Consider the following 15,602-nt stretch of genomic DNA (forward strand, 5'->3'; position numbering starts at 1 on the left):
AGGTTCAGGCATTTCCAGTTGAGTAGGGTGGTCTTCTTGGGGTCTGGAGGATGAGAATATTTGGCATTGCCCAGACGGAGAATAGCACAGACGCACACACAAACACAGATGCATGCATTGTCACTCATGAAAATACCCAGACATTAGATGTGCACTTGTGATCACGTATCCATAAGTCACAAAGGGAAGGTTACTCCCCCCAGCAGCTAATAGCCCCTCTGGCCTTGTGTCATCTAGCTGGATGACTGTGACTTCGAATGTCACCATTGACGTCATCCTGACATTCCTGCCATTCCCATAGTGATCCAGGAATTGGGATGGGGGCGGCCACACACTTCCGGGGCACAGCATGCTCTTAGGGGACAGAGCAAGGTGGCACTTCTGACTTTGGTCACCCCCACATCTCCGGCCTTCATAATCCCCCAGCTCAACCCTAGGGATTGTATAGCACTTCCTGGGAGTAATTGTATACTGGGGTCAGGAAATTGGGGGAATGGGTGAATACTCCTCCTTCTTCAAGAATAGGGACAGAGAAATGCCCGTGGATCTTAAGGAAACAGTGATACATATATGCCCTCAGGCCCAGAAGCTGGGAAGCAGATGAGAACCCTGGCTTGGCCTCCAGCCAGCTGTGTGGGCCTGGACAAGTCATCACACCTCTGCCAACCAGGCCTCAAGTTTCCTCCTCTGTGTACAGGACTAATGATACATGCCATGTCCGTCTTGCAGTGTTATTGTGAGAATTAAATGAGATAATGTGTGTGTGAAAGCCCTTTGTAGACGGTAGAGTGTGGAACAAATGTAAAAGAGTGTTATTATGGTGGTTATTACCAGTCTAATTATGGTGGTGGCTGTGTTATCATTCCCTGAGTGCCAATAACACCACCACCACTAGCAAATGGCTCATCACCCCCAGAGTTGTGGGTGACTTGACGTGTGCTGATCCAGATCACAGCATCCCCAGCTTCTGGGGAGGAGAGCAGTCCGAGTGGTTAGTGATTTTCTCTGGTGACCAGGATCCTCAGTGGGGCCCAGATTCCAGGCTGCCACCCCTCCTTCATCCTGGGGGATTGTGGGCCCAGGCAGGAGCAGGGTGTGGGATCTTGGAGTGCTGGGCTTCCTGTCTGTAAAGACCATAGGAGAGAAGAGGTAGGGAGAGGTTTGGCTACAGAAGAACATCTTGGGGGGCAGAGGCAGCAGTGGCTTTCCATTTCTTCCCACCAACCTCAGAGGTTCCCTGACCCAGCCCTATCACATGCAGCAGAGGCGGGAGGGTGAACCCAGTGATTCAGAAGTAAGGGGTGTTGTCTTCCCTTATTCCCAAGTTAAGATGCTTTTAGGGAAAAACCAGATAGCTCAGCACCCACTCAAAGCCTGCACATTGCTTTGAGGGGTTCTGGATGACAGTAGCATTGGCATGGGGTCCACTAACAGGTTGAGGGGTAGGCCTGTATGTTTCCTTTTACCCTCCTCTCTTTACTTCTCCAGGGAATGGCTATGTCAGTGCACGAGCTTCCCCCGGCCTCCTCCCTGTGGCCAATGGCAGCAGCCTAAACAAGGTCATCCCTTCCAAGTCTCCGCCCCCACCCACCCACAGCGCCCAGCTTGGAGCCCCCAGCCGCAAGCCTGACCTAAGGGTCATCACTTCCCAGGGAGGAAAGGGATTAATGCATCACTTGGTGAGTGGGTGTCTGGGATGAGGGTCAGGGGCTAGAGAGTGGGGGAGTGGGGGAGTGGGGAAAGAGGAAATGCAGGTTAACCAGCCGTTAGGACTTCCCAAGAGAGGTGATGGAAGCATGGCTTTTCCTGAGCTCCTTCTTCCCAGAGGACCTTACAAGAAGTTGGAACCCACAAATACCAGCCTGGAGGGTGGTGAAAAGGGATAGGAGGTGGGAGAAAAGGTTCTATGATGGGAGGATGAGAGGAGGGATTGTCATTATAGCAGGAGGGATGGTAGTTAGATTGTGAGGTTCCCTCACTAGTGGAGTTTGGAAGATAGCATCCTCTACAAATCGGAACAGTGAGGACCTTTGTCCCCTAGGCTGAGGAGAGCCATTGAGCTCCTATGCAAAGAGGTGGATAGGAGGGGTACGGGGACAGGGGTGTCGGGCTGGGGACAGAGGCCAGAGATTGAGCCACCCCCTTGGTTTTATTTCTGCTCCCAGACTGAGGACCATTTAGATCTGGTAAGTGAGGCTGTGAGATGTTTGCTGTGGCTTTGGATTCTGCGTAAGCCCATTGCTCTGCAGTCACCCAGCATGGAATATGTGTGTGCCCCTGTCCTTCTACCAGTGTGTAAAGTGTGTGTTGTTTGTTTTTTTGGTTACTTGCCAGAACGGGTTGGGGGTGGGGGTTTAGACATGCATGTATATACACAGATACCTTTATAGGATACTGTATTCGTGCAAACATACTTTTCTCTGTGAATGTATATTGGATGTGTGTGCAAGGGGAGTGGGTCAGACCTCAGACATCCCATACTGATGTGTCTAGGACGCCTGGATTAGGCCCTTGGACCAGGGAGCAGGATCCTACCTCCCCTTTGACTCTACTCAGAACAGAAGACAGGGATCTCCTTAGGAGGAATGCCATTCAGACAGCAAAATTAGTTTTCCAGAAGAAGCTGAGGCCCAAACCAAGGCCAGAGTTGTCCTTGGTGCGGGGCTTCCCTACATTTCCTGTCTCCTTGTGCTCCCTCCCGCATGCAGCCCATCTCACAGGCACTCAGAGGCACACATAGGCACTCTTCCTCTCTCTCTCTCTTTCTCTCTCTGTCTCTCTCTCTCTCTGTCTCTCACACACAACACACACACTTACATATTCACCCTCAGCCAGGAGTGGGGTGGGGGCTCCTCCCTCCCCAATTCCCTGACGGGAGGCCAGAGAAGCTGGAAAAGGCAGGCAGGCTTTGGCGGCCAACACGGCGGCAGTTTCGGCCCCAGTGTGGAGTTGGAATAAACAAGTGACTCAGCGGCAGATGGAGCTGACAGCCCCACACACGTGTATGCATACACGCAGGCACACGCCACGCCAGGCCCCGCATTCCCCTCACAGATGCCAGCACGCTTCTCCTAGGGTATGTGTTACGGTGTGATGGACAGAGAGGAGACTCTGGAGGGACAAGGCAGGAGAAGAAGGCCGTCTCTCCACTCTCTCACTCTGCCTGGTGAGACTGGGCCCAGTGTTGGTGTTGGTGCCACAGGGCCAGCATGCAAGTCCTGCTCTTTGCATGTGTGTAGCTGTGAATGAATCTATGTGTGCATGTTTCTCTCCATGGATCTCAGTGTCCTTCTGAGTGCACCAGTGTGTGTTTGTGTATCTATGGGGCCTCCACACTAAGGGACCCCACCTTGGCTTTGGGTTTCAGGGACCCCCTCATAGGTCATCCTTGGGATGGAGGGCCAGGTTAATGCAGTCCACCCATCTGCCACCTTCTGACAGACAGTTCTCTTCTCCTACAGAACAATGCCCAGCGCCTTGGGGTCTCCCAGTCTACCCATTCACTCACTACCCCAGTGGTTTCCGTGGCAACACCGAGTTTACTCAGCCAGGGTCTCCCCTTCTCTTCTATGCCCACTGCCTACAACACCGGTGAGTGTTCCAGTGGTATGTCTATGTGTGCACTTGGGCTTGGGGCAGGGGAGGGACCAGAGAGGGAATATTAGATATCCCCTGATCTGGGAAGGCCCTTACCCAATTAGGCTTACCTAATTTTGAACTGAAATTCAAATTTAACTGGGCATCTGATCTTTTTAATTTAGCTCTTAATGGTGGAGGGAGGCCCAGCCACTGTCCTCAGGAAGCATCTAATCTGAGGAGGAGGCAGGACAAAGGTGGGCTGAGCCAGTGATCCAGGCAGACTGAGCTCTAGGCTGCATAGTCACGGAATGAACCGGGGAATATGGTCAGTTCAGAAAGGCTTCCAGGAGGAGAAAAATGAAGGAATAGAGAGAGAAGAGACAGGGCAAGTGAAGAGGCCAGAGAAGAAGCATGGTCAGGATAGATTTGTGCAGCCAAGTGGGGGCTCCAGGGCCAGGGTGGAGGAGAAGGAAGGGGGTCTCTCAGTTCAATGTTGGCTTGGTAGAGGAATGATGATGGGGGAGAAGAAAAGAGGAAGGCTGATGAAGGTTAGGGAGTGAGATCTGCAGGCAGAGTCCCTTAAGGGCACGGGAAAGATTTCTGGGTAGAAGAATTCAGAAAGGACACCCAGTCCCTGGGCTGTCCTGGGTCCTCAGGGCTGTCCTGGCCTGTCACCCACTCCTCCTTCCCAGGAACAGTCTGTGACACCCTGTTATCCTTCCTTGCACTCTGTCAGGAAGGACTTCCCAATGGGAAAGGCCTTGTCACCTTCTTTTAGAGTGTTTGTGTGACTGGGGAACCTGAGTTCTTCTAGCTGAAGAGACCTGCTTTCCCCCAGGTTTCCTCACCTGTGAATGCCTTAGTTAGGGCTGTTCCTGTAATGGGATCAGACTGGACCAAGAGAGCACTGAGCTTCTCCCGCCTTCTCAAACTCCCACCCCAGAGTTGAAGCATGCTAGGTACCAGGCACCAGTACAGATGCCCACAAAATCCTACCTCTTCCCCTTGTGTAAAAAAAAACAGAACCCAGTCCTGTGCTTAGAAAAACCCGTTATGGTAGGTAAGAAAGCTGGCTTGGGTGTTTGTGACCAGATCGTCTCATTCAGGTGTCTGTAAAGCCCTTTGTCCCTTGCATGTTCATGCACGTGTGCAGCCACCCCCAGGTTACAGCTTCCTCGGGCAGCTTCAGAGAGGATTGCTTCTGATGGCTGCACCGCTGTGGGCCTGTCTCCTCAGCTATAAGAGGATTGGGTAGACAGGAGGTCTCTAAGCCTCTTCCAGCCCTGCTACTTGGGGCGCTGGGGCCCTGGAGCCTGACAAGGAGAGCCATCACTTGAGGGTGGGGTGGGGGCAGTTTGTGGAGGGTGGTACACTCATCTTTTCAGGAGCTGTTGTGTATTTGGGAATCCCCCAGTGGTGGGTTTTCTGCCAGGCCTCTGGCTACCATCTCAGGTCTTGCTGCCAGTCTTTGTGACACAGCAGGAAGGTTAGTTGGTGTCAGTGAACCTGCGACAAGCCGTCAGAACAAGGCCAGACTTTAGACTTATTTGTCAACCTGGTGTGAAAGCAGATTCCAACTCGGGGCCTGCCCTTGGTGCCCTGTGTCTGGGGTTTCTCTCATCCTCTTGCTGTGGGAGTAGTTAAGCAGAGCTCAGTTTAAACAGCAGGTGTTTTCAGGTAACCCTAAGTGTATAAACAAAAGCCCAGGGAACATATTGCTGTTTAGTTGGTCACTGTTTACAATCCTTGGTACCAGTTCAAGTTCTGTCTGGGGGTACTCGGGCTTATGGAAATTCTTGGGTTAGGGGTGGGCCTGGTTCCTTGTTGGCACTGGCTAGAGAGGACTGGCTGTGCTCACTGTGGGAGCAAACTGAAGCGGGCTGCCAGGTGACCTGTGGGCAGCATGCCTTCTGGCCATGGGGAGCTGTGCCTCCCAGGAAATGGGTCTGGAGTGTGGTGGGAACAGCATGGGACTGGAAGTGGTGTCTCTGCCATTCACTCGTTGGGGGACCTGGGGCACAGGCCTCCACTGTCCTGGGCTCAGCTTCCTTATTTGTAAAATGAATGTTAGAAATAGTTGATCCTGGGGGGCCTGTTCTACCCTTAACTGTGCTTTTTAAAAATGAGCACATCAGAACTCCCGGCTAATGCTGTTACTAGATCAGAGGCAAGCGTAGATCATCTCTAGGGTGAGACAGAAAGGTAATAAGGAGGCCTTATGTCTTGGCTCTGCCACTGGCTTTTCCTGCAACCTGGGGCAAGTTCCTCAGACTTGAGGCTGCAGTTACCTCATTTGTGAAGCAATAATAATAATAGGTAAACCTTTTGAATATTTACTGTATGCCAGACACAGTTCTACAAGCTTTATGTGTGTTGAATCAGTCCTCATATGAGCTGTGTGACAGAGCTGGGATTACTGCCTCCAGTTAATAGGCAGAGAGTAAGTAACTTGCCCGAGGTCACATGACCTGTAAGTGGAGGTAGCCCGGAAATTGACCTCATAAATCAAGCCCTTAGCCTTGTTGCTGTCCTGCAGAGATAATACTGCCTTCTCTGCATAAGAATGGGGGGGCTGCAGCAAGTGACCTCTTGCATATTATCACAGTGGCACAGTGCTGGGCCAACTGGGGAGTGTGCATTCCCCTTGGCACACATGCCCTCCCACCATCACGGTGCCACCTCCCTGCCTTCTTCAGGGAAGACATGTTCTAAATGGCCCAAATCAGGGTGCAACATCAAACAGCAGTGCTGCGTGAATTGTGAAACATTTCATGGCTCTATTTGTTCTGTGACAGTGTAAACATCACATTTTCTTTCTTTAATGTGGAAATTTTTGAAAATGATGAACACCACCTAATGGGGATACCTACCTTGGCGACTTGTGCCCCCGGCCTGTGTCCACTGCAGTCTTCTGCACTCTCAGGCCCATCTGCTCCAGGATGGGGTGGCAAATATGAGTTCTTCCTGTGTTCATGTGTGTAGGCAAAGCTTCTCAAACCCTTGCTGCTACTTATTTTGTATATTGACAGTCTCTAGGAGACTTGGGGATTTTGCAGAAGGTAGTTAAAATAATTTTCTTTTGGTGTCCAATTCACTGTGGCTCCCCTTGCCTCAGAAAGGCACTTGAGGATTGGCAGCTGAAAGGATGACAGTTAGACATATATTAGACCTTCTCTGCTTACTGTTGTTTTTTTTTAAATTGTCATTATAAAAGTGATATTACACATGGTGTGAAAAAAAAGTTAAACACTATTAAAAAAAAAACAATGCTCTCATTATCCTCCATTTCTGACCCCCAGTCCAGCATCCCCAAGATAAAAACCATTCCTAGTTCCTTGTATGCCCTTGCAGGAACATTTTCTCTGTTTACACAGTGTTTTTTTTTCCCTCCATGTAAATGGACTCTCTCTCCATCTTGCTTTTTTCTTCAGATAATTATCTGGAGATTTCTTCATATTAGCTTATATTAAAAATGTACCTCATTTGCTTTAATCACTACTTAGTATGCTGTTGTATGGATGGACTGTAATGTGTTTAACCAGGCTCCATTGTGCCATTGCTGAGGCTATGGAAATGTTTCCCGTTGTTTTTTTTCTGTTTTTTGGGGAGGTTGTGTATATGTGTGCACATAAACAATGCTGCAAGGAACAGCTTTGTACATATGTTTATCTTTTTCTATTTTTTTAGGTTATTTTGCAGCATAAATTCCCAGTGATAGAGCTGCTAAGTCAGAGACTATTATCAAGCATTTTATATTTTGATATATACTACAAAATTACCTTTCAAAAATGTAAATGGCCACCCACAGGGATGAGAGTGCTTACTTCCCTATCCCTCACCCACACTGGGTTTTATCGCATTTTCTACTTTTTGCCAACCTGATGGTTTATAAATAGTAAATACCTCAGGTTGTTATGATTTGCATTTCTTTTAGGGTTTATTTAATTATTCATGCCTGTCATTAAATAGTACCCCTCCCCTAATCTCTGTGGTCCTCCTAGAGGCGGCTGCCCCTTGGGAGCCTCAGGGGCCCTTTCTCCCACTCCAGGCTCATTCTCATCTTTTCCCCACTCAGATTACCAGTTGACCAGTGCAGAGCTCTCCTCCTTACCAGCCTTCAGTTCGCCCGGGGGGCTGTCACTAGGCAATGTCACCGCCTGGCAACAGCCACAACAGCCCCAGCAGCCGCCACAGCCACAGCCTCCGCAGCCACAGCCGCAGCCACAGCCGCCACAGCCGCCACAGCAGCCGCAGCAGCCACCTCAGCAACAGCCCCACCTGGTCCCTGTATCTCTCAGCAACTTACTGTGAGTCCTCGGGAGATTTTCCATGCCACCGAATGGCGGGGGCGGGAGAGTTGAGGTGCAAGGGGAAGAGGGCTGTCTTGAGAGCTGGGATTCCCACCACCATCACCCCTCCCCTGTCAAGCTGTCTCTAATCCGTGGCCATCGCACAAGGCTGTGCAGGCTGTACAGTGCTCAGCCTGTGAGGCAATAAGTGGCAGCCCCGGCAGCCCCTGTGCAGGCCTGGAAGACTCATCCTGAGCCTGTTCCCCTAGCCAAACCCAAAGTGGGGGGTGGGGGCAGCCCTGGACTGCAGAAGATGTGGGATGGAAAGAAAACTAATGTTACTTATTTCCCTTCTCTTCCCCTCACTTGACCCTCTCTCTTCCCCTCTCTCTCTGTCTCTATCCACTTGTCCTGCCTCTTTCCCTTATTCCCCCCACCCCCACATTCTCTGTCCTCTCTCATTGTCCGTTCTGCGACCTCATGTCATCTCTTCTGTCTCTCACCCCCTCTGTTCCTATCCCTTGTGCCCCTCTCCACTGCCCGCCCCCAGCCCGGGCAGCCCCCTGCCCCACGTGGGCGCTGCCCTCACAGTTACCACCCATCCCCACATCAGCATCAAGTCGGAACCGGTGTCCCCAAGCCGTGAGCGCAGCCCTGCACCTCCTCCTCCAGCTGTGTTCCCGGCTGCCCGCCCTGAGCCTGGTGACAGTCTCAGCAGCCCGGCCGGGAGCTCCTATGAGACGGGGGACCGGGATGATGGACGGGGGGACTTCGGGCCCTCACTGGGCCTATTGCGCCCGGCCCCAGAGCCTGAGGCTGAGGGTTCAGCTGTGAAGAGGATGCGGCTCGATACCTGGGTACTGTAGCATCATCCCTTCTGTCTGCCAATGTCTGCTACACCCAGGGACCACCCTGTCCCCTGTACCCTCCAGTCTGTCTTATCTCCCACCCGAGAGGCCTTGTGGCCAGCTAGCACTTCCACTAGCCCTTTTGGGGCAGCACCAACATCCCTTTCCCCCACAAAAGGCCTATCTCCCACCCTCCCTCCAGCATCAGTCCTTCTGCTCGATGACTTCCTCCCCTCAGAGCTGGCCCCACCACTAGAATTGTGGCCCTGCTGGGGAGAGGGGAGTGGGGGGTGCATATCCCATAGCCTGGGCCACCCCCTCACACCCCCTTTTCCATCTCCTCTCTTCACAGACATTAAAGTGACGATTCCCACTCCCCTCCTCTCAGCCTCCCTGATGAAGAGTTGACAATCTCACCGCCCACCCCTCCCTGTCCTGGGATCCTCCCGCTCGACCCCCACTTCCTTTCTTGTGCTGTGTCCTGTTGACGGTTACATTTGTGTATAATTATTATTATATTATTATTATATTTTTTTTTAATTTGGACTCTCGCTTTGGAGAGGGGGATGCTCCCATCCTCTCTTCCTACACACCCCACCATTTTCACTGGCTGGGGGGGTTCTCTTTTTTGCGGGAAGGGGGGACACTTTGCACGTTGTACACATATGCTGCAGGAGGGGATGGGGGGCCCGATAGGCCTTTGGGAAAGGACAGGTGCCGAACCCTGCATGTGGAGCCCTCCCTCCCCATCCCCCGGATAGAGGGAAATAACCAAAAAACTACCAAACAACAAAAACCCGATACAAGAGACTGAAACCCCAAAGTTGGCTTGATGGGTGGGTTTGTGTTTCAGGGGGAAAGGGAGGCATAGATTCTGGAAAGAGTCTCGGCTTCTGGGCCGTTCGTGTGGCCACAGGCACACAGGCAGAAAACCAAGCCTGGCCCTCCAAATGCCTCTTCACGCACACGCGACACACTCTCACTGATTCTCATGTGTGCTGCACCCCAAGGTGTACGGGTGCTGGCTAAGCTTTTGGGCCGGGGAATGAGAAGCTGGGGGGAAGGGGCTGGGGTTGGGGCTCCTCTCAAAGCACATTTGGAGAGAAAGACAGAGAGCCATGAGGAGAGGGCTGAGGAGGGGCAGAAGGGTTGGTGTAAGGGGTAAATCAGGTCCCCTCCCTTCCCCGGCTTTTTCTCTAAGATTTACAGTGCAATAGCTCCCCATCCCTCAGTTGACACCAGTAAACTGGCCACAACGTGCAGGGAGAATTGGGGAGAGGAACTCTAGTGAGGTGGCTTAGTGAGAGAGAGTTGCCCTTGGGCTTCTTCCCTGGAGGGCCTGAGGACCTGAAGGGAGGCAGGTGCACCCTAAGAACGCTTTCATTCAGGGGCAAGTGTCAGTGGGGGGACACCCTCTTCCTTGCACGCACATGTATCCAGAGGAGGGGACCTGGGGATGGTCTGCAGGGGGGTGGGAGTGGGGGCTGGATGAGGTCTGTTCAAGGCCTGCCCCCTGATTCCTCCCCGGGCCCCTCCCCAGCTGCTCCTCCTAGCCCCTCTCTTGCTCCTGACCTGCCTCCCTGCTCTTGGCGCACTCAGCACTCACTGTCTGGCTACCTCCTGTCCCTCAACCCCCAGGCGTATCCCACCTTCCCTCTTGGCTACTGTAATTGTAAATAGCGACCTCTGAAAAAACATTAGCGGTGTAACAGTCCAGGAAACTGGTTTTTTTTGTTGTTGTTGTTGTATTGATATGAAATGAGATTCTATTTTTGTCAAAGTATATTGTAATAATAATGACTCAAACGGCCCGTACTGTACAGACAAGATTCTTCTGCTGTTGTTCTTGCTCCCCTCCCCCTCCCGAGTCTGCCCCTCTCTTCTGCCTCCCCAGTGGGGGCAACAGGCCAGGGGCCCAGGGGCCGCTGAAGCCTGGGGTCCTGAGACCTCAGGCTGGATCAGAGATCAAACTGGAGGGGGCAGGCCCCCAGCTCCCCACCTACCACCACCACCCTAAGGGGGCTGGGCTGGGGCAACATGGGCAGTTAGGCAGGGGTCTGCCCGCTCTTTCACACCAGCCCAGCTCCTCTGCCCAAGGGGGATTTCATTCCCCTTGGGATTTCATCCCTGTTGGGGAGCAGAGTTAGACAAGGCCAGGTATTATGGTAGTTGACTGTCTTTGCCCCCCTTTATGACCCAGCCACTTGCAGTATTCCAACACTTGACGCAGGGAAGGAACCAGAAACAGAGCCAGGGGGAGGGGAGAGTGTGTTTGACCACACGTGTACCTGAGTGTTCTTGATGGCATCTTGTATTTATGTGTGTGAGTGTACCTTTGTATTTATGTGTGTGTTTGGTTGCATGGTGTACCTTGGTGTGTGTGTCTGAGCCCTGCAGGGGGGGTAATATGAGCACGGAGAGCATCCCTGTGCCTGTGTGTGTCTGGGCGTGTGTTTACAAAGGGACTGGTGGCTGTTGCAGCCACACAGCCCTGGCTTCCAGCTCCGTGACCTTCCCTCCTGAGCCCCACTCTCTTCTTCCGTGCTTCTTCATCTGTTCTCCCCCTTGGCTCCGACATGTCTGTGCCGTGGGCTTGGCAGGTGGCCCTCTCTGCTTTCCTTGCAGCCCTACCTTTCCCAGGGCCCTTCCCTCCAGGAACCTTTGCCTCCACCCACAGTTGTCAGCTTAGTCCCCCACACCTTTACACACAGTTCTTTCCTGATATGTCCTTTTCCCCACTCTAGTCCTGCTCTGAGTGGAACCCAAGCACCTCTTCCTCCTGAAGCTTTTTCTTTGGCCTGGCTGTGACCCTTCCTTCCTTGATGCTTAACCCCCACCCGCTGACAGGGCACTCAGCACGTCTGGTCTTCCCACCTCTACTGTAGGTTCCCAGAGGGAGTTTTAAGAACCAGTGAGACTTGATCAGGGCCTTGGAAGAAGCCAGAATGTAGTCCGGTGCACGCACACATCCACAGAGCCTTGCCTGGTGCCTGGCACACGGTAGGCACTCAGTAAATGGTGAATGACTGAATGCCGGGTGCTCGCTGAACATTGAATGACTGGCCTTCCCTTCCGGGGCCATTCCCACCTTCAGTCTACCCACCTTTCTAGGCTGGGCTCAGCCACCAGTAAACATGGGATGGGATGAGGGCCCCTGCAGTTCACGGTGCAATATTTCACCAGTTTTGCCCTCTGCCTTGCAATGGCAAACCTGGATTTTGATTACCATGTGTGAATGTGTAGATGTCCATGTGTCCTTCCTTCTCTGTCCCGGGGGCAGGGGATAGTCTGTGAATGAATGTGTGACATTTCTGCAATTCAGTATCCCAAGGTTTCTCTTGGGGGTAGAGGCTCCTGGCCGGCCAGATAAATGGGTCCCTGGGAACCCAGACCTCAAGTGAGGACTTAATTTCTTCTTCCTCTCGCAAGCCAAATTTGCCTCCACCCGCTCTCTCCTCCGAAGAACTGGGCATTTGCCAAAGTAACCACTGGAGTCACCTGATGCCCCTCCCCTCCCCAGGTTTCCCATAGCGTTCAGGGACAGTGGGCAAGAGCATACCCCTCCGCCCCCACATATATCCCAGTGGAACACGTCACCCACCTACCCTCCATCAATGCACTCAACGCAGTGAGACTTACCCCTGACCCCCAGCCCTCCCCATCTTGGACAGGAAGGAAGTAATGCACCTTCTCTTGCTGATTATTTATTTGTTCAGAGAGACAGAAATGATGTTAAAGTGTATCTAGAAATATCTATATCTATATATTTTTAACTGACTCTTTGGAATCCCCTGGGGTGGGGTGGGGGGTGAGTTTGGGCTTACACAGAGGGGAGGAGTCATGGAGCCTGGGAACTCCTCATTCTCCCCTCTGCCGCCCCTCCCCACCCCACAGGAAGTTGGTAGAAGGAATAAGATTTGTATGGGGGGTGGAGGGGCTGGAATGTTGTACCAAGAATCTGGATTCTCTCCATATTCCCCATTCAAGTCCCAGAGGAAGGGAGGGGGACAAGATGGGGGAGGGCAGGCTGTGGAGGTGCCCCACCCCCAAACCGACAATCACCCACACTCCTGGGGCTCCTCCTGGGTCCTGGGGCAGGGCGAGTCCAAGTGTGTGGCTGTTGATTTGTTTTCAATATTTCTTTTCGTGCTGTATGGTGATGCTTTCTTAGTATTCTACACAATAAGAAAAGACAAAGTCCTCGAGATTCTTATGAGTTTTGTTTGAAAACTCTTTCACTATATTTGTTGTAAAGAGGTTTACTATTAAAAGAAAAAGAATACACGTTTCTGATACTTTGGCTTGGGTTCTGGTTTCTTTGGTGCGGTCGACTGAGGGGAAGGATGGGAGTGGCCTTGCATGGTCATCAGCAGGGGAACATGGAGGCTAGCCTTTGGGGGAGGGCACTTCCAGGTGGTCTGGGGTGAGATTCTCTGGGGTGAAAATTTCTTCCAGGTGCCTCTGTGAGAAGCAGAGGCAGCCCCAGGACTAAGGAGGGGTTGCCCAGTTAGAAGCTGCAGGAGGGATCCTGGGCCACAGAATAACAGAAATCCCACCCAAGGTCACAGGATGGCATTTGGGAGTGGGGTGGGGGACTGTTACCTCCTGAAGGCCTTCCTTCAGCAGATACACTCCCAGGCACGATGCTTGGCATAGATGGATTCCACACTTTCCCAGCTCCCATGGAGTGTACGCCAGCAGGGCAGGCTACCCTTCCTCCTCCACATGAAGCACGTTAACAGCACCAGGGAGCCTCTCCCTGCCCTCCTCACATATCCCAAAGGGCACTCTCCACCCCACCCACCCCCACCCCATGTCCTTCAGCAGGGACAAGCTGCTCTTGCTGCTGCCTCCCTACCCCCCACTCCGCACCCCCACCCCCCACCCTGCACAGCTCTGCCATGGAGGGAGGTGCACCAGCCTTGGCTCACGCCTAGGGGGTTTTACCATTCCTCTGTCCCAGGCCCATGTTAGGTGCCACAGAAGCAAAGATGGAGCATCAAGGGCCCAGAAGCGATGGAGACCGGCCTACAGATGCCTAAAATTGACATGGCCTGATAGATGCTTCAGTTGCCCCATATGCAAGAGCACATGGGAGTCAGGCAAGTTAGGAAGTCTTTGAGCCTTGGGTTTCCTCATCTGCAAAATGTAGCGATCTCTTCCAACCCTACCTCCCTCACAGAGGGTGGTTGTAGACTGCACCTCATGTCTGCCTCTGCAGAGCAGAGAGGAAAGGTGAAAAGGGTTAGGAAGATGACATCCTCCAGATAAGGTGCCCCTCGTGGCTGCCTGTGGTAGCAGCTTCCAGAATGGCCTCCAATTATCCCTGCCTGGTATTCATGCCCTCGTCTAGTCCCCTCCCACCGTAGTCAGGGTTCGTCTACACGACCATAAAATACAGCAGAAGTGATGTGATTTCCGAGACTTCATAAAAGACACAGCTTCTGCCTTGCTCGCTCATCATTTGCTTTGGGGGACTCCAGATGCTGTGTCATGGGACACTTAAGCACCCCCTGGAGAGGCCCACATGGCAGAGAATAGCCTCCTGTCAGTAGCCATTTGAGTAAGGTTCTCCTCTCTCTTTGTCCTTTCTCAAAGTTTCCACGCTCCCCCCAGGTACTGCTAACAGGTGAGAATCCACTGGTACCGTGTCCTTAGAAGAGAGGATCTTGCCCTGAGGTGACCAGAAAAAACCTGAACCAACACCCAAGTCCTGAGCAAAATTTCTCTCCTGTCATCTCTTATCTATTCCTCAGATTATCTGGCCTGCCCTTCCTTCCCTACAGACACCACCCTACGGTGTCCTGGGTAGGCATTACTATTGCCCACAAATATTTCCTGTTCTCTTCTCTTCCTGGACACACAGAAGACTATATTCCCCAGCCCCTCTGTACTCAAGCAGGGTCGCTGGCCTAGTTCCAGCCACTGGACAGTAGTGGGAAGCAATGTGTGTCCCTCCTGAAAGGAAGCACTTAGGAGCTGGTTCATGATTCTCCAAGTGTTCTTTTCCTGTTGCGGAAACCATGGAAGCCCATGTTCAGACAAAGTGATACAAAATCAAAGCAACCTGGATCACTAAGTTGCCTTAAAGGCTGTCCAGCCCCATGGTGGACTCGGTGTGAAGAGGAAATAAATGTGTTATGTTAAGATATTGGTGGTGTGTCTACAGTATAACTTCCCTGTCCTTACTGGTGCAGTATCCATCTCACACTTGGATAAGCTTGAAGCCCCATAAGCTAGATACCCTCTGTGGTGTGGTACAAAGATCTTTACAAAGACTTGACATAGTCAAGAACTTGTCCAAGGCCTAGTTCTACCACTTACCAGCCGTTTTTGGCCTTAAGTCATTTTCCCTGAACCTCTGTTTGACTGACTATAAAATAGCTAATAACTGCCTATGTTCTCTGACCCCAGCCTCCCTTTGTCCAATCCATCCTCTCTATCTCTGGCCTAACTCTCATCATACCCCCTCAAGGCTCTCCACTGCCCACCAAACAAAGTCCAGACTCCCTGGCCTGGCTCCCAAGACCTGCAACAAGACACCCACTTTCTTCAGGCTTAATCCATGCCCTTCCTCTGCGCATCCCTGGACTTGAAGCAAATCAGCGACCTATTCCATTCCTTTAGAATTATTCATGTTTGCTCATGCCGTCCTTCTGTCTGAATGTAACATTATTAAACCCCTATTCTGTGTGAAACCCTATTAGGAATACAGAGAGGACAAGTCAGCTCCTACCTCTACCAGACTCACAGTCTAGTGAGGACAAGAGACAAGCGAACTAACAGTTAAATGTGACATAGGAAGGATGTAAGGGGGCTTTGGGAGCAGAGATGAAGCATACCCAAATCCAGACTAGTGGAGATAAGGGGAGGCTTCTTAGTGGAG

General features: G+C 52.0%; 1 protein-coding gene across 6 annotated transcripts in view; it reads left to right on the forward strand.

The window, feature by feature from the left end:
• MEF2D (myocyte enhancer factor 2D) overlaps positions 1–13,016 on the forward strand; it is a 33,462-nt gene extending 20,446 nt beyond the window's left edge. For 3 of the 6 annotated variants that reach the window (XM_037825727.1, XM_037825726.1, XM_037825728.1), the window contains 7 exons: positions 581–736; positions 1,489–1,679; positions 2,166–2,186; positions 3,462–3,591; positions 7,655–7,886; positions 8,419–8,725; positions 9,069–13,016. In XM_037825727.1, the coding sequence (XP_037681655.1) occupies positions 581–736; positions 1,489–1,679; positions 2,166–2,186; positions 3,462–3,591; positions 7,655–7,886; positions 8,419–8,725; positions 9,069–9,080 (1,049 nt within the window). In that variant the 3' untranslated portion in view covers positions 9,081–13,016. The remainder of the gene's footprint in view (positions 1–580; positions 737–1,488; positions 1,680–2,165; positions 2,187–3,461; positions 3,592–7,654; positions 7,887–8,418; positions 8,726–9,068) is intronic. The other 3 variants (XM_037825729.1, XM_037825730.1, XM_037825731.1) reach the window with 3 other exon arrangements.
• The last annotated feature ends 2,586 nt before the right edge of the window (positions 13,017–15,602 follow it).

Source organism: Choloepus didactylus, chromosome 2 (genome assembly GCF_015220235.1).
Source record: "Choloepus didactylus isolate mChoDid1 chromosome 2, mChoDid1.pri, whole genome shotgun sequence".
Taxonomy (NCBI): Eukaryota; Metazoa; Chordata; class Mammalia; order Pilosa; family Megalonychidae; genus Choloepus; species Choloepus didactylus.